This window comes from Quercus suber, unplaced genomic scaffold (genome assembly GCF_002906115.3).
Source record: "Quercus suber isolate HL8 unplaced genomic scaffold, Cork oak 2.0 scaffold_182, whole genome shotgun sequence".
Taxonomy (NCBI): domain Eukaryota; kingdom Viridiplantae; phylum Streptophyta; class Magnoliopsida; order Fagales; family Fagaceae; genus Quercus; species Quercus suber.
Genome location: NW_027069640.1, coordinates 802,104 through 821,457, shown reverse-complemented (window position 1 = coordinate 821,457; position 19,354 = coordinate 802,104). Strand labels below are relative to the sequence as shown.

Genomic DNA, 19,354 nt, shown 5'->3' with positions numbered 1-19,354 from the left:
AAATTTGAACTTAGCATGTTTTTACCTTAACAATAACAATCAGTAACAATTTGCCAATTAGAATTTATTATAAAAATATTATTAAGATATCATTTCACATATATAATAATCAGCTCTCTCAAGGCTCTCACTCAAAACGAGCTCCATAGACTTGAGATGTGAGATGCCTATGCATCTGTCCCCTTCTCACTCTCACTCTCACTCACTTTCACTGAGCTTCAAACCAAAATGGAGGTAACAGCTCAATGCGCTTCACGCTTACTATCATGTACCCCTAAACTTCTCAACAATCCTCTCGAAACTTCTCGACGATTGGTACTAAGTACTACTACTACTACTACTCTCCGAAGCCAAAAGAGAAGCGGTCCTGGTCCTCCTCGATTGAAGATCGTGAATGCGAGGAGAGAAAGTGGTGGTGGTGGTGGAGCCGAGGTCGACACTGCCGTGGCGGTGAAGGAGAAGCCGAAATCGGAGCGGTTCGAGGTGTATAGGGGTTCTCCGACGCCGTTTGGTGCCACCGCTCGCGACGGCGGTGTCAATTTCGCTATCTTCTCCGCCAATGCCGTCTCCGCCACACTCTGCTTCATCTCTCTCTCCGATTTACACGAAGTGAGCGAGTTCGCTTTCTTTTTTTCTCTTTTTGGTGATCAATGTATTTTTACTTTGTAAATGTTGTTTAGGACTTTGAATTTGAGTATGTTATTCTGTGATACAATTTCTATTCATTCAGCTTTTTGAAACAATGATACTGTTTTTAAGAGTCATTGATCAAACTTATGAGTCTTTTAAGTCTCATAGTTTGTGGAGCATGTATAACTAATTTTAGCCATTTACCTCTGCAGAATAAAGTGGCTGAGCAAATCTCACTTGATCCATCGACTAATAAGACAGGCGATGTCTGGCATGTATTCCTGAAAGGAGACTTCAAAGACATGCTTTATGGCTACAAATTTGATGGAAAATTTTCCCCAGACGAAGGCCTTTACTTTGATTCTTCTCTTGTTATTCTGTGATACAATTTCTATTCATTCAGCTTTTTGAAACAATGATACTGTTTTTAAGAGTCATTGATCAAACTTATGAGTCTTTTAAGTCTCATAGTTTGTGGAGCATGTATAACTAATTTTAGCCATTTACCTCTGCAGAATAAAGTGGCTGAGCAAATCTCACTTGATCCATCGACTAATAAGACAGGCGATGTCTGGCATGTATTCCTGAAAGGAGACTTCAAAGACATGCTTTATGGCTACAAATTTGATGGAAAATTTTCCCCAGACGAAGGCCTTTACTTTGATTCTTCTCGGATTCTATTGGATCCTTATGCAAAAGTTAGTATTTAATATGTACTTATTAACTATTTTTTCTATGAGCAAAATATTTCACTCCTTTGACTGCTAAGTTTGGTAGATCATTTGCTTCCTATGTCTAGATGGTATAATTTATGCATGGCTCTCTTTTTTTTGTAAATCCAGGTTTTGCTTCTAAAATGCAATGGTCTCTGATTTCCTTTTCATTTGTATAGGCTGTTATAAGCAGAGGGGCGTTTGGTGCTATAGGAGCTGATGGTAATTGCTGGCCCCAAATGGCCTGCATGGTACCTTCTTTTGATGATGAGGTAGTACATACTGCATTTACTTCAATAACTGTGGGATATTTTATTTATTATTATTATTATTATTATTACTTTCTAATTTTATTAATGTTTTATATAATTATATTACTATTAAGGAGCTAAAGGTTAGATGTAAATAGGGTTGTCTTATGATACAGTCAAACGTGTCATTTTGTTGTCACAAAATCCCCGCCTAGATTTTTAAGAAAATTTTTTTAATGATTTTTGTAACAATGTTTTTCTTTGTTCTTGTTCAATATGAAGGTACTGGGGTTTACCCGCCTGAAAAAAATGCTTATTACTTTTCATGGCCAATACGACTTGTGATGACAATGATAATGGTCCTATGCTTAGTGAGGGTGATGAGTATATATTTTTTAGGATTGCATTGCTTTTGTTTGGCTTAGAAATCAAAATTGAACATTCTAGTGCATTTGGCCTTTGCCTTTTGGGTGTAGTGTGATTCAATCATGCTCCTTTTTTTTTTTTTTTTTGATAGGTAAGAATAATTTTATTAAAACGAGACTGCTTCACGAAAAATCCACGAAGTTACCTAAAGAATTACAAATGGAAAAAATATCTACATATGAATTGACTCTATGAAAGATTGAACATAGTTACCGTTTGTGAAACTCAACACAAAAGACCACTCATAAAGAGAACTAATAAAGGATGCTAGCAATTGAGTTGACGTGAACTCTACATCTTCAAAAGAACGTCAATTTCTTTCCTTCCATATGGTCCACAGCAAACATAAAGGAACAAGATTAAATCATGAACCTTCTCTGGTAATACCCACTGAATCCCAAATATCCTAAGTACAAAGCTCCACAACTCAAAAGCCCACACTACAATGTCTTCAACCATGCACTTCATGTCTTCATTTTGATCGCGGCCATCAAAAATCATGATAGTGTATATTTTGTAAAGCACAAGAGAATTATATAAAATATTAAATTTAAAGCAAACCCTAGGTGCTGATTCCTAGGTTAAATCCCTTTGTTTTATTCTTGTTTTGTTTCCCAACTACAAGTGCCTCTCTTAGAGATTATTGTCCTGTATCATTCAACCAATCTAAAGTTTCTTTTTCTATTTATATCATTGTTAAGCTTTGTTCTGAAATTAATGATTGCTTCTTCCTGTGCTTGTTATCAGTTTGATTGGGAAGGAGATTTGCCTTTGAAGTATCCACAGAGAGATCTTATTATATATGAAATGCATGTGCGAGGATTTACAAGGCATGAATCTAGTAGGACTGAGTTCCCTGGTACATACCTTGGTGTTGTGGAGAAGCTTCATCACTTAAAGGTATAATTTAGAGAACCAAAACAAATCTCTGAGGCTTTTTAGATAACTCTATTAAATTAATTGAATAGTATATGCACTTAAAGTTGAAAAATATTATCCGTGCTAACAGTCTTATTTTGTAGTCTGATGGCTAGTGTAAAATTTACTCACCCTTTTAAGAATGGATTAGTATGTTATTTCTGTAATTGCCGTTTGAAAGACTGAAGAAAAAGGGATATTATATACATCAGTGATTAATTATCATTAAATGAAACCTCCACAATGATCTTGGTCTCATTCTCGTAAGTCTTTTATGAAGATCCAATCTTAATGTCAAACTAAATGTGGATCAGGAGGAGTTATTATCTAATCTTTTTAAGAGATATTGTCGCCTGTTTGGCAAATTTAACTATCCTACCATTACTCACCTAGATAATTGATATATCTTTTGCATTAGTGTTGTGAGTCAGTATGTGGCAGCTCATTGTCTTCCACGTTGAGAGGTCATTCTTCAGATGCTAAGGTATCTTAACGCACATCCAAGTTGTGGTCTTTGGTATAGAACTAATGGTCACTTACGAGTAGAACCATTTACAAATTCAAATTGGGCTGGATTATCCTTAAGACAGGTCTATTATTGGATATTGCATTTTTCTAAACAGAAACTTAATTACTTGGAAAAGTAAGAAGTAGAATGTTGTCTCTGGATCTAGTGTAGGGGTGGAGTACAGGGCAATGGCACCTACGTCAGGTGAACTTATGTGGATTAAGGTCCTACTTGAGGAAATAAGGTTTGATGTGAAATTTCCTATGATTATGTGACAATCAACTAGTGATTCATATTGCCTTTAATCCTGTGTTTCATGAGCGGACTAAGCATATGGAGGTGGATTCTCATCTTGTTTGAGAAAGAGTGGAAATTGGTGTAATTGCTACTTCATGTCTCTACGGGAGCTCAAGTGCCTCATATGTTTACCAAAGCTTTGTGCAAGATTCATTTGGATTTGTTATGTAACATGCAGTTTGAGGGGGAGTGTTATGAGTTTGTATCAAGTTAGAGGCAAAATAGTTTTATCATTGCAATTGCCTACATATGAATAATTTTAACCTGTGTTAGGGAATTAATTTTTAGGCCCAAAACACACTTCCTGAAACAACAAATTGCATAAAATCTGTGACACAGAATTTTTTTTTAAAGTGTAGGTTATAAATATGATGGAGATAAAAAAAAAAAAAATTAATAGATACATAAGTATTAAAATTATACCTATAAAAAAAAAGTGCTAAAATTATATATATTTAACTTATTGTCTGACATCAGCTTTTAATGAGGAAGATTTTGTAGTTGTAATATGTAGTTTATTACAATTAGAATGATGCTTGAGTAATATCTTGCAACAACATGATATATGTAATCATCTGATAACTGCTGCAATGATTTGTTGAAGTTATCATAAAAAAAATGTATGATCATACACTGCTAAATGTCCTCAAGAGGTATTGTTTATCTTTCAGGAACTTGGAGTAAATTGTATAGAGTTAATGCCATGTCATGAGTTCAATGAATTGGAGTATTTCAGCCACAACTCTGTCTTGGGTGACCACAAGTACAACGCCTCAACCTAAATTTTTTTTATTAAATATTGCAATGATGTTCTAAATTTCATTTAGTACCTTTTTCTTTTGGGCTATGCAATATTTTATTAATTAGTCTTTGTAGCCAACTACTGAATGACATGCCACAATCTGCAGTTTGTATCACATGCCTAATATGAGTGCCACATAGTCACTGACATGTCACATCTCAATTGATTGGGGACTAGGGACCTGGGTCCCCTTTTATGGTCCATGACTCTAACCTCATACTTGGGGTTGTCCCCTTAAAAATTTAGATACCTTTGGATTGGATGAGAAATGTTCCATGAGTCCTAGGATGCTCTACGTGGTGGGGACTGGTGGTTGATTGTGACACAGGACCATCACTTTAGGATTGCTTGGAAGGAAGGGGTTTACTGTTCACAGCCAATTAACAGCGCTTGGACCTCTCTTGTCTTCTTTCTTTGCAGCCACTGATCATCTTAATTCTGTCATTTGTCATTCAACCTTTGAACTGTGTTGAAGAATTTAAGAAATAGTGACACATTACTACTCCCCCTTCCAGAAAAAGTAAAGAGAATAAAATTTGCATCTATATAACAATGAAAAGAATTTCTATTTCACAGCATCTTTAATTTGACTCCCCTCAAAATGAGGTAAAAAGAACAAAATTTGTTATTTCCGAAATTATGATATAATTTGACCAACAGCATGTTGGCACATTTTAGTCATATAATTTATAATGCAATATCGTTTCTTGTCCAGGGTTAACTTTTGGGGATATTCAACTGTAAATTACTTTTCACCCATGACAAAATATTCTTCTTCTGGTGTGCGTGACTGTGGCCGTGATGCAATAAATGAATTCAAGCTTCTTATTAGAGAAGCACATAAACAAGGAATCGAGGTGGCAATTAATTGCAATATGGTTAAGCATTTAGTTTCTTTCTTTCCTTTTTTTGGTGAGGTTTAAATTCCAAATCTACTTAAGCAGGTGATCATGGACGTTGTTTTCAATCACACAGCTGAAGGGAACGAAAATGGCCCTCTTTTGTCTTTTAGAGGTGTTGATAATAGTGTCTATTACATGCTTGCACCTAAGGTATTTTTTTTGAAATTTACAATTTGTACGCGCTGTTCTGTATAAATAATGAAAACTTTTGGAGAATGTTAATAATACTCACTGCTCCTCCTTAGACTTTTCTTTTCTTCTTTTTTGGGAGAGAAGCACGCATAATTCTAATATTGGAAAGTTTCTCGCTTTTGCTGTTTGTTCAAATATTATGTTCATTGAATTTATTAGATGACAAAGTCTAGTAGACCTCCAATTTTTTCTGATTTCATGGATATATTGTACCTGCAATTTGTTTTAAGGAACTTTTGTGCATGCATCCAGCATAATCCATTGTTTCCTTGTGTATCTTTACTTCTTGTTTGATGAAATCTTTTATTATCTATCAAAAAAAGAAGAAGAAGAAGACAAAGTCTATTAAAACCTGTAAGTATGGTCATATAATGTATAACTAATGAAAAAGGTTATTCAATTTTTAAGAACAGAAACCTGTAAGCCAATCTAATATCTTTCCTTTTATGAGGTTGACTGGAGAATAACTAGACATATATATTGTATGCAAAGAAGTTGCCTAGCTTGTGGACAACATAAATAGAGTTGTTTTTTAAGAAATTGAAATAGTATAGTAAGATGTATCTTATATAGGTGTGTATATCTATGATATATGTAACACAAAGTGAATGGAAAGAAAATGATGATAATGCTTCTAAGGAAATGACATGCATGCAATTGCTTCTCTTAAATTGGACTGATTTGTTAATTTGGAATTCTTTTTACTAGTGTCATCAAATCTTCTCTGTTTTGTTGGGGAAGCAGAACATGAAGGCTCCCATTTTATGCCTGCTAGGTTTTTTTGGTTAATCTGCTTGGTGTTTTTACTAGTTTCATCAAATATGGTCCATTTCCATTTGATTCTGTCCATTCTGGCCCATTCAGGTTTTGATCAATATCCTTGCTCTTGCTTTCTTCTCCTTCCTCTTTTTTACTTTTCTGCTTAAGAATTTTTTAACATTTTTTTTTTATCTTTTATTTCCATGTGTATGAAATTATACATTAATCTCATAGCTGCTATCAATTTGAAACAAACCACCAGATTAATTCACTTGTGTTACATTTCAATCCAAATAAATAAATTAGCCACCTATAGACACAAGTTTGACTATGTTGGTGCTTGAACATCTTGTGATCGTGTGCGGTATTGGTTTACAAGTGTTCGAGTGAGGGTTCAATGGCCCAATATGTTTTAAGCTAGCTTTAGTTTACAACATTGCAAATTCTTTATTTCATTTTTCTAATCCAGTCTTCCTCATTTGATATCCCTTGAGATTATTTATTGTGATTCTTTAATGGTTTTACAGGGAGAGTTCTATAATTATTCTGGATGTGGTAACACATTCAATTGCAACAATCCTGTTGTACGTCAATTTATAGTGGACTGCTTAAGGTAGATTTATCAGAATTGTTTATAAAAGATATTTTATCCTATGTTATTTCCTGACATTTCCCGCTTTACCTGGAAAATGTTTTGATAAATTCTTGTTTGAATATTCTAAATGGTAGTTTATTATGTATATTGACTTCTTTAGGGATATACATATCAATATTTGACAGACTCAAAATATTTATTCATAAAGACATATAAGATAAACTATAGAAATTATAATAATAAAGATGCATAACAACAAGCATTCTTTTACTAAAATATCTTGTCTCTTCAGTTGGATTTTTGTATAATAAAAAACTTCTTTTGGGTTTTAAAGTCACAGGTTGAATGCATGTTGAGATTTTCTAGTTACACTTGGAAGACATGGCAGCAAAACTAACCATAATTCATATGGCTGAGGTGATATTATTGAATAAGGTTGTATTACAGAAATTAAATGTTAATTAGAGCCATGAATGGATAACTCCTTGGAAACTTGAATGTGCCTTTATGATATGATTTTATATCTATCATTTGCATGAGTTGAGTCATATAGTTTGGAAGTTTATTGTTTGGTGAGAAGAAAAAGGGAGAGAAGTATGTAGAGAAAGGTAATATAGGTCGTCCTTCTCATACCCTGAATCGATCATCTCCTTGGTTTGGAGGTCCTGAAAGATAAAGAAGTAGAAGAAAAAAAACTTCCCATTTCAAGGCTTTAGTCAATTGACTACCAAAAAGCAGTTTAAAAGGAAAACTAAGGACATATAGCCTAGATGGTATAGATAATGAATTGGAAGTTTGAAGAGAACATTTCCCAAGCATCAGCCAAGAGTAATTGTCAGCTAAAACAATTTGGTGAATTGGAAGTTTGAAGAGAACATTTCCCAAGCATCAGCCAAGAGTAATTGTCAGCTAAAACAATTTGGTGTTGGTGTTGAACATGAGTCACATTAGGAAAGAAAGATAATATACCAGATACATGTTTGTTAGCAGTTAGCGCTAGAGTCAATGACCCAAGAAGGTGGGGAATCGACCTGGCAAAGGACGGATTAGGAGAACTAGGAGTTGTTAGTGCATCACAAGAACCAGAACTAGTAGTATCCAAGAGTAAAAGTAGATTGTTTTGTCAATGACCTGATGCATATAATCGATCTTGCTATATTTAACCCAATAAAAAGGCTCAATATGATTGGTATGACCACAATGATCACACTTCCTATCACCTCACCCGCCAGTACAACAACCTCCACAAAAAAAGGGCCTCCATGACCACCATCAAAAACACCATGAGAACTATTTCAGTCTCCACCACTAGAAAATAAAATAGAAGAATCTAAGGAAGTGACTTTAGTTTGTCAATGCTTTTGATTGTTTGGTAGATTAGTGATAACATTGTGCTATTTGCTATATGCTTGAATCTTTTGCAATTTCATGTACATTTATTGGTTTTATTCCCTCTCTTCTATCTCTGTCTCAGGTAATGAAGGTGTGTTACACACACTTCACTTTTTAGTTTCCATTATTAGTTGCCCATATTCTATAGTTTTGACTTTGTTTCAAATTTGTATTTTTGAGTTGCAATCTGTTATATTACTGTTATATGGAATTGAAGGTCTTCATTTCTATTTTCTGTAACAGATATTGGGTAACAGAGATGCATGTTGATGGATTTCGCTTTGATCTTGCCTCTATCATGACCAGGGCCAGCAGGTTATGTGCTAAAACTATCTTACCTAGCTCAATTCAAACTGGGGGTTGATGTTTTTCCAGTTTTTTTTTTATAAATAATTTCATTCCTTTTTTCTCCACAGTCTCTGGGATGCAGTTAATGTTTATGGGAATTCAATTGAAGGTGACTGGATGACGACTGGCTCCCCTCTCAGCAGCCCTCCATTGATTGACATGATAAGTACCGATCCAATACTTCATGGAGTCAAGGTTTTTACTGTAGATTCCTTCCTTACTCTCCCCTGTAAATCTTAATCTCTTTTTCTCAAGGCTTTCATTTCTCAAAAGTCTAAGTACATCAAAAAGCAGTGTGAAAATGATCTGACCTGTTTAATAACATTATATTAACACAAAACCAAAATATTAGACAAATACTGATTCAATTTCCATATGCCTATGAGGAGAAATGAATTTGCACATCTCCTTTGAATTTTGATGGCATGGAGAAGCTCCAAATAATCTGCCCATATCATTTGGCATAGATTCTATTATGAGACAATTCAATGTGTAAGCTTGTTAATTTGGTCCCTTTCCTAATGGTTTAGGTTTTTGGGATAATTGGTTAGCCTTGACTGACCAAGAAGCTATTTGGTTCAAGCTTTGCTACTCTTGTTTCTTCTCTTCTGATGGAATGTGCAAGGCTTGCATTCTCTTTAGGCCCATTCTTTGTTTAGGATTGTTAGTGGGCATGCACGTTTGGGGGGGGGGAAGGGAGAGTGTTTGGTTTAATCTTAATATTTTTTTTTTGATAGGTAATATAAGAATTATTATTGATGAAAATGGAAAAAGAAACATTCAATGTGTTCATGAGAATGAACACAGCAAAGCACAAAACAGACTCCCACAGAAAACAATCAAGAGACTAAACTAAGAGAAGAAAAAAACTGAACAATAGAAGAACATTTTGTAAAACCCCAGCAACGAGACCAATCAAAAAGACTTCGCTGGCAGGCCTATTAACTCAACCAAAGACTTCTTAGAATCTTCAAAGTACCGACGATTACGCTCCATCCATACAGTCCACATCAAACATCCTAGGATTAAATTCCAAATATCTGAATCATGTTTCCCAAGCCAATGATTCCAACAAAATAATAATTCCGCCACAGAGCTAGGCAAGGCCCACTGAAGACCGAAAGCCTGAAGCATAAAAACCCATAAAGATTTTGCCACATGACAGTGAATAAGGAGATGATCCACAAACTTTTGGTATATACAGGATTAACTTCAAATTGCATCTAAGGTAACTATTGTCAATTTTACTCTACTTAATAACTCATTATATGAGAAATTTGATAATCTCACTGTTAGATTACATGGTCTCCTATGCCTTTCATGCACAACAAATATCAAGATTATCAAAAGATTAAGAACAATCTCATCTATAAAATGTCTAAAATTTTAGTTTGTTAGTTTTCAAAAAAATAAAAAAAAAATATTGATTTTATTGATTAGGTTGAAGATTTTATCCAAATAATGATAAAAAAAAATGGGCATGTGTGGAAACTATGAAGATAATATTTAACCCGACGGTGTGACTGTCAAAATCTAAATCCAATTTCAAGTTATTGACTAGTTGACATAGGATGGCCTTTGTATTCTTCAGTTTATGACTGACTGTATAATACAGGTTGCTGCTAATTGGCTTTTACGCTGGAAAGATGAATTATTACCTAGCAAAGTGCCCTGGGGAAAAATGTCCACACACCACTCCAAAGGCTTTAAACATTGCTGCTTTTAGATGTATTTATTTCTTTGGATTTATTTTCTTCTGGGCAGAATTTTAAATGTATCCATTTTTAGTTTCATTTTAATTCTTATAATGTTTAAAATCTAGTTTTCTTGATCTAACATTTGTTGTATGTCTAGCCTCTGGATTTCTTTATATTATTGCTCAAGATCTTTCTCTGGTTTCAACTATTGATTAGCGGTTATTCTTAGCTTGTATCTGCCAAATTATCAAAAGGATTACAACTAAATTTATTCTATGCCTATTTCAAATAGCTTATTGCTGAAGCATGGGATACGGGTGGCCTATACCAAGTTGGCACATTTCCTCACTGGGGTATTTGGTCAGAATGGAATGGGAAGGTCAGAGCTGATATTCAACTATTGTATTCTTCATCCCAGTTAAATTTTTTTGACTAATATACTGTACAACATGCAAAATGTAAGCGTCCCATTATACTCCATCTGCTCTCTCTCTCTACCCCCGCCTCCCCCTTATTTTAAAAACCACTTGGTGCACAATCCTAAACTTGTGAAAACTAAGGTAGAAAGGTCATACAAGTAAACCTTGGTTGTAATTTGCATGTACTAGTTTTCTTTTTCTTTTGCCTTTTCCTCGTTCTATTTGTTCCACATGTAATTCACAAGGATGTATGCTGACTAGTGACTAATCTGCTTGTTAATCAACTACACAACAATCCACTTTTGTCAACTGCTCCATTATAAAGAACCTTTGCTTGGATTGCATATGTGAACTAGAACCTGGAATTCATCCTATATCTATTTGAATTTCTGGAAGGGCTTCACAAAATTATTGTTGCTTACAATTTTGTTCTTGCATCTTCAAGTATAGGGCTTGTAATACACATGCAGGTTAGGTGGTCAAATATGGTGCCCTGATCATAATACTGTAGATTTGACGATGGTTTTCCTCAGCAACTTCCAAGCAATTTGTCTTCTCAAAGGCTTTATAATCCATGCCCAGATTTTCAATTTTTTTGGTATTGGCTTTGATGTAGGATAAATTGGGAAATTTGTAGGCTTAGAATTAGGTGGAATTATGGACTTAGGGGTTAGAGCTTTTAAAGAGAAGCATTAGTATTCAAGAATGACTAAGGACAATGACACTCTTATATCTAGATCTGAACTCTTCCTAATAGGAGAATAGAACTCTTACTTTGACTAGTAAACCAAATCCTAATTGAATTGGACCAAAACCCCTACACATAAAAATGCATAAACTAAATAAGACTTACCTATTAATAAATAAAACCCAAGGCCCAACTGACAATTATAAAATTATGAAAATACCCTTGACCCTAGAAAAATCAAACAAAACATAAAATAAAATGCTAATGACCTTCCTATCAGAAAATGCTCATAACCTACTTAACTACTATAGACAATTATTCTTTGGCTTTGCCTTAATCCTAGGCTTCTAAAAAGGATTTTTTTTTTTTTTTTCTCTAGCCATGCAATGGTTGCACCATTAGGCTTTTCAAATTTTTTTAAGAGACTGAGCACCAATGAGCTCTATTAACTCAAATCGCACTATGTGCGTGTGTGTATATATATATATATATAGACTAAGCTAACTTTTCGAAATCAATAGATCTCATAACAGTCATTGATAGGTTAAAAATGGACAATTTTGGTGTTCAGTGTTCTCTCTGAGTTTTGAGATATAATCTCAATCCTATTTCTACCTCCAGTCATTTGACCTTCTATTGTCCCTTTCCTCCCAGGCCATTGACATCTGTACATGGTGCAGTTCTGATTGCTATTTTTCATATAACCTTCTTGGCAACCATACTTAAGTTTTTACATATATTTACCATCATTTTGCATAATGTGTGGGTGAGATTTGATATGTATTTTCTTGTCATTCTCAGTATCGTGACACAGTGCGGCAGTTTATTAAGGGTACAGGTGGCTTTTCCGGGGCTTTCGCTGAATGCCTTTGTGGGAGCCCTAATCTATACCGGGTATTGCTGTTGTTTTTGTTGTATTTCTTTCATTCTATATCTATGAAAATCCTTTTTATTTCATTAAATTGAAAATTTACAATGTTCCTTTTCAATTGTAATGTTTGATTTCTGTGTTAATAAACCATTTTGGAGCGATACCCAAATATATATATATATATATATAAACTGAAGTGCAATAAAATTCTATGATGTAATATGTAAAATCATCTATGCTAAATGATTTTCTTGAGCAGCTTTCCTTACTATTTCCTTGATCCAGGAAGGAGGAAGGAAACCGTGGAACAGTATCAACTTTGTATGTGCACATGATGGTTTTACTTTGGCTGATTTAGTGACCTATAACAACAAACATAACTCAGCAAATGGGGAGGATAACAATGATGGAGAGAATCATAATAATAGCTGGAACTGTGGACAGGTAAAAAATTTATTTCCACATGTGCTCTGATTTCTGCATTTGGACTTTGCTTAATGGCTTAATGCTTGGTGTTACTCTGTGTGAAAAGATAACTTACATTAATGTTGGTATACGGCATTCAAGGTTTCCATAATGGTGACCTCTTAAGGCCCAAAGTTTGATAATAAAAAAATAATATAAAATTTTTTTGACACAGCTTTGTGCTGACACATAATCAACAAGCATGTGGATCAATTTGTCTTCAATAGGAATAAGGATAGCAACATGGTTGTTCCTTGGTTACTCTACCATTTATGCTACACTCACTATAATTCCTCAAAGATTTTATATATGTTCAATAAGATTTAAGTTTTTCCTTTGGATGAATCTCCTCTCTTTTTTTTGGCTGTGCATGTATCTGTTTTCATGATTGTTCGGATCTTGACATCTTAACATATATGTTCAGTTGCATTGATGCAGCATGGCCTTGGAATCCTTGGAGTGATATCTGTTGTGGAAAGAAAAATTCAGTGATATGATAGTAATAAATTACTGGCCAAATGAATAATATTAATGGTAATGGGGGTTATAATTTCTAAATGAGAAGAGAAAAGAGAATAATATTACACTTTTTTACCACTTACTACTTACCATATGTTCATGCAAGGGCTATTTTGCAAGTTTCAAACTGATTTTGCAAATTGCGAGTGTATTCTGTGTTGTTAGGAATCTGTTGGCTATTTTTAAATCACTGAGTATTTGATACACACACACACACACACACTATCACTTGAATGTTCCTGAGAAATATGATTAAGTTTCTTGTTGGTGTTACAATGCCATTAGTCCCTCTAGCAAGATATCCCACAATTCATGATTTGCTGTTTCTGGACTCTGAAAGGAGATCACTGCAAGAATTTTATTGGACAGGATATCAGATGTCCTTGGCAAGAGTAAAGATAATATGAATGTAGTTTCCACTGACTTTAGTGATACCATGATCAGGCTTCTAACAATGTATGTTGTGGTACCATAATATTTAATTACTTATTATTACTAATGTTCACATGCATGTTGTGAATCTTGACCCCACGACCTCACCCTCCACCTGTTCTTGTAGGGGGAGGAAGTGCTTTAACTTTAATGAGAGAAGTCAATAAGCATTTGTGCTTAAGAGAATATTGTTTATAACCTAGTTTGGATGTGTATGTTGAGATTTCCAAAGGGCGTTTACTTTAATGAGAGAAGCTAATAGGCATTTGTGCTCAAGAGAATATTGTTTATAATGTAGTTTGGACTTGTATTTTGAGATTTCCAAAGGGCCTTTATTTTAAAGATGAAAGTTAATAAGCATTTATGCTATAGAATAAAACATCAATTTAGTACTTCACATCAAAGAATCTAAGAGTATTTTAGTTGTGCAGGCATCTGCTTATGCAAATATCTTCTAAAAGGTTTCTGTAACTGTCACATTAATGTACTTGATACTACAACATTCTATTCATTGAGTTGTAAGTTCTGTTGGATATACTATTACTTGTAGATGCAAGTTTTCTTTCCGTATCTGAAAACAATTATTCAGGAGGGAGAGTTAGCTAGCACTTCTGTGAAGAAATTGAGGAAAAGACAAATGCGGAATTTCTTTCTCTGCCTCATGGTTTCTCAAGTAAGGTTCAATTTGTATAGCCCATTCTGTATTCGTAAGTATGTATTTACCTAGCTGATAAATGAGTAGCATATGTTACTAGATTGTATTTTCTTGATTATTTGCCCTAAGAAACCTACTTTGTGCCACCTTCTACAGTTTCTTAAAGATAGGTACTCCATACATCATTCTTTGTAAAACTTGCCAAGAGCTTCTTGGCAGAGTGGCACCATGGGGAAAGCTCCGATTTGAAACCCTGGGGCAAGGTCCCCTCAACTTATTAATAAATAAAAATAAACAAACAAACTTGCTAACTTTCAACTTAAGGGTATTATTCAAGTCAATATATTTAACCAAAAAAAAAATCAAGTCATCATGCTCTGGTGTTGATTATCATTTAGTGGAGTTCTCACCTTCGGGAAAGGTTGGATCAACAAGTTATGATCATGGTTGTTGGATCACTAATCTGCGTGTGGTTCACCAAGTTTCTTAGACTTACAATCATGAAATTAGAGATTGCAGGTTGTTTAGATGTCCCATGCATATTTGGTAATATTTTTTTTTACATATCTTTTGAAATGATTCATTTGTTTCTCATAACACATTTCTATTGACCAGAATTTCTTATAACATTTTAAATGAGTTTTTCTGGTATGTGAATGTCCCTTAGGAACCTAAGACATACACAAACAAGTCTGTGTAGACATGATTTGAGAACCCAAATTTGAATATTTCAGTTGGCATTATGTATCTTGTGGGCAGAAATCCTGATATTTGCATGTATCGCATCAAAATTGTTATATTGGGTAGGAAAAGAATGTTGAGCAATAACTAAAAAGAAAAGCATTAAAAAAATGAAAAGCCAGAAATGAGGTGATTAAAATTTCCTTGGAATTAGAATAAAATAAATTGGGAATGCAACAGTGATTCAAACGTTGTAAAGAGTTCAAAATTTGATATGTTCAAACTATGCATAAAATGATCTAATGTATTGCCCAATTACCGTTTCTTCTATATTAGACGTAAATATACCTTGCATATTAGCTACAACTTGTGGGGCTGACCTAGAGCAATTTCTGCACAAATGGTGCTCAAAATGCACCAATCCCCAATCTTTTCTTATGTTGATTTTTATTTAACCAGGGTGTTCCAATGATATATATGGGTGATGAATACGGTCACACTAAAGGAGGAAACAACAACACATATTGCCACGATAACTACGTAATCCTCTACAACTTGATGATCTCTGCATTCAATCAAGTCCATTTGCGGAATGTTTAATGATTTCAGCTATAAATGTTGCAGATTAATTACTTTCAGTGGGATAAGAAAGAAGAGTCTTCGTCAGACTTTTTCAGATTTTGCTGCCTTATGACTAAATTCCGCCAGTAAGTACTGCTTTATATCATTGACTTTGCTTTAAGTAGTTAGCTTTCTGATTGAGCTTTTTTTTTTTTTTATCTCACTCAATCAATGTAAGTAATGATCTTGCAGTGAATGTGACTCACTTGGCTTGAATGACTTTCCAACAGCAGAGAGGCTACAGTGGCATGGTCATACTCCTGGGATGCCAGACTGGTCTGAAACCAGCCGTTTTGTGGCCTTTACTCTGGTATGCTTTCTTGTCAACTTCCATGTCATATTGTTACCATAACAGCAATACTTTCTCATCTGGAATATTAGTTCTGCTAACAGGATCATTGTTTGAGATCCCAGTACCAAGTATAACTAGCTCCATTGAATGCAAAACAGATTCTCATTTTCAATTAACTGAGCTTAGTTTACCAAACTGGGTCAAAATCAGAAGATAACTTCATTTTTAGTGGGCTCTATGGAAGGGTCAAGTTTGTAGTTTGAAGTGCTCTGGGATATAACATGTTGCTTTATGGGGGTTCCCTAGCATTATCATAAGTACATTTTACATGATATTTTGTCAACCAATTCTTTTTTTGGTTCCAGATTTCTGTAGATTTGGGTTCTCGACTATATCCTATTTGCAATTTTTTATATGCTTTTTAAGTCATTTATTTCACTTTTCAGTAATATTTTATCTTCACACTTCCATACATGAAATACCTAGTATGGACTATTTTTTTTTTTTTTTTTTTTTTTTTTTTTTTGTTTGCCTTTGGCTGGAGATTATGAGGCATATAGTCCTTCATAGAGGAACTTCTCACTCAAATTAATTGCCAACATTTACCATAATTGGGTAGGACAAAGAAAAAGAATTTATGGCATCTGTTGTTTCCATCGAAGTTAATACTTTGCTCTTGACACCTCTCATACAAATCCTCTGAGATTTAGTCCCAATTTGCTATGTCACTGTCTTGCTTTGAGACTATGAAGAATTTATATTCAACTGAGATGCATTCTCATGAGGTGTGAAATTGAACCCAGATTGATTCAGTGAAGGGAGAAATCTACGTTGCTTTCAATACCAGTCATTTACCTGTTATGATTACACTGCCAGAGCGGCCAGGATTCAGATGGGAGCCCTTGGTGGACACCAGCAAGCCCACACCATATGACTTCCTCTCGATTGACCTTCCAGGAAGAGATATTGCATATGATCAGTATGCTCACTTCCTGGACGCCAACGTGTACCCCATGCTCAGCTACTCTTCAATCATCCTCATACTCTCTCCAGAAGAAAGTTCTTAGATCAAAATCCCATGCAATGATGTGTGGCTCAAAACTCAACAGCCTCAAAAATGGTTTGCCTCGATATCAAGTTATAGGAAAACATTATTTCAACTCCCTATTTGTTGCTTCCACACCATCCTTACTCGCAGGTGTAGGTCCCACACACCTGTGATTTGGCAATAAATATCTCATAAGCCCACTTCATGGAGTGGACACAGGAGATATCTTCTCATGATTTGGATTTGTACTGATTTTGCACATCGTCCTCATAGGTCTCACACCTGTGAATGAGGGCGGTGTGGAAGCAATGAAATGGAGAATTGAAAGAGTGTTACCCTGTTATATATGCCTAAATCCTTAAATTATAGTCTTGGAGCCTGAAGCAAATGTGGAGGCAGTACATACATATTTTATTATTATAGGGATTGCATATAAAAAGAAAGGAGAGGAGACTGAAATCACACTGAAAATGAGAATATGTACTAGCGGTAAAGACATGATTGTAGTGTTTTCCTTTCTTTTCTTTTTTTACAGACTTGTGGGTGTCGCTTAGACGCTACACATTTGTATTAGAATGTTATAGGGATGATTTTGATGGAAATCATCTTGTACTTCTTGTATGTCTCCATTATAAATAAGTAGCTTACTTGTAGAAAAATATGTATGTATAATGTCTTTGCGTAAGAGAGAGTTAAATGAGGGCCAAGTCAAATTGTAAATAAGAGAAGCATCTTCTATATACTTCTATGGTATACAAAAAATAGTTAAGGATTGATGTATGTGTGAATTCAATGGCGAATTTGTATACCGTTTATTTCTACACTGTCAAGTCACTTGACAGTTATGGACATTGGTTTTACATATCTTTGAGGAGCAAGTTCCGATTAGAGTATGATATCTTCCCATCCTTGTCTTGTCTCCTCTTTGAGGTGGGAAAATCCGTGCACGGCGGAGGAATTTGGCTTCGACAATGATGTAAAAAAAAAAAAAAAAAAAAAATAAAAAAAAAAAAGAAACTTATGAAAGAAGATATGTATAAAAAAAGATTCAATTGTCTGTATAAATAATTAAAATATTTATTAAATATTATATATATATATATGTGTGTGTGTGTGTGTGTGTGTGTGTGTGTGTATTTTTAAAAAATATTTATATGGATTTGGGACTAGGCAAGACAAGACAGGGAGAGTAGATGTGTAGATCCCATCACTTCTTTGAGGTGAAGGATACATGCATAAGTTGTAAATGAACCAAGTTGTAAACAACTTGAGCTCAGCTTGGGAAAATACTTGATTATATTCTTCTATTTATCAAACAAATCAAGCTCAAGCCAAAGTTTTGGCTTGACTATTAAACAAGTCAAGCTCAAACATAAATACATAATACTGTGTTTGTGAACAAGCACGTAAAAATGAGGCTTAATTTAACTATATATAATTTTGTGTATCTTGTTTTAAAATATAATTATATTGACTTTAGATTAGAGTGTGTAAGTATAGGTTCATATGATTTCAAATTATTATTTAGAGTTTAATGATAATATATTATGTCCATTTATAGTAAAAAAAAAAAAATCATTCATTTGTGAAGGGGTAAAAAATTTTTGTCATGATTTTGTTATAAATGAGAAAAAAAAGTTAATTAAGTAGCTCATGAATAAACTCAAGCATGTTCAACAAGAAAATAATATAAGCTTGAATATACAATCTTGCTTGACCACAAGCTCAAGCTGGGCTCATGTTCGAAAATAAAATTAAATGAATAAATTTAAACTTTTGATACTTGTCTAGGATCGTTTATGGCCCTTAACATGGAACATTTGGACAAAAAGAAATAAATACACTTTTGAGGGAATGCAGCACCTGATTTTTTGTTGGTTAAACTACTAATTTAGCTATTGGGCTAAGTTAAATTAGCCCCTCAAGTATTAATTATTTCAATTTAATCTTTCAATTTTTAAAATTAAGTACAGAATTTTTTTTCCTTATTTAAAATTTTACATAATTTTTTTTTTTTTAACTTGATTCTATAATAACCTTTGGACGCTAACTCAAGTCAACTCTCTATCCATATATTTTTTTTCATGAAAAATAATAATAATAATAACTTTTTGACATGTGTTTTATTTAAAACATCAGTCGTCAATTGATTCCATTAAAATATAAATAGAGAGGAAATGCATTGATAAAATTGACTTAAATTTAAAATTTGAAGTACCAAACTAGACTAATT

At 34.0% G+C, this 19,354-nt stretch overlaps 1 protein-coding gene across 2 annotated transcripts; it reads left to right on the top strand.

Moving 5' to 3' along the window:
* Nucleotides 1-122: 122 nt before the first annotated feature.
* LOC111984545 (isoamylase 1, chloroplastic) lies at nt 123-17,780 on the top strand. 2 transcript variants are annotated; one of them, XM_065778399.1, is made up of 18 exons: nt 123-609; nt 1,146-1,328; nt 1,523-1,615; nt 2,768-2,920; nt 4,415-4,506; nt 5,261-5,402; nt 5,490-5,597; nt 6,926-7,011; nt 8,629-8,700; nt 8,802-8,928; nt 10,723-10,809; nt 12,339-12,431; nt 12,694-12,852; nt 14,414-14,497; nt 15,620-15,700; nt 15,785-15,867; nt 15,974-16,091; nt 16,877-17,780. In XM_065778399.1, the coding sequence occupies exons 1-18, from the start codon at nt 229-231 to the stop codon at nt 17,138-17,140; spliced, it is 2,406 nt and encodes an 801-aa protein (XP_065634471.1). In that variant the 5' UTR covers nt 123-228; the 3' UTR covers nt 17,141-17,780. The 2 variants fall into 2 exon arrangements, with proteins under 2 accessions (XP_065634471.1, XP_065634470.1); XM_065778398.1 differs by lacking the exon at nt 123-609 and having other exon boundaries at nt 1,065-1,328; nt 14,375-14,497.
* Nucleotides 17,781-19,354: the final 1,574 nt, after the last annotated feature.

Excerpts from the sequence above, each read along its gene's own strand:
- LOC111984545 (XM_065778399.1), top strand. The coding sequence starts at position 229 with ATGGAGGTAACAGCTCAATGCGCTTCACGCTTACTATCATGTACCCCT. Across the intron at positions 1,329-1,522 it reads TATTGGATCCTTATGCAAAA|GCTGTTATAAGCAGAGGGGC; the intron begins GTTAGTATTTAA and ends TCATTTGTATAG. Across the intron at positions 5,598-6,925 it reads ATTACATGCTTGCACCTAAG|GGAGAGTTCTATAATTATTC; the intron begins GTATTTTTTTTG and ends ATGGTTTTACAG.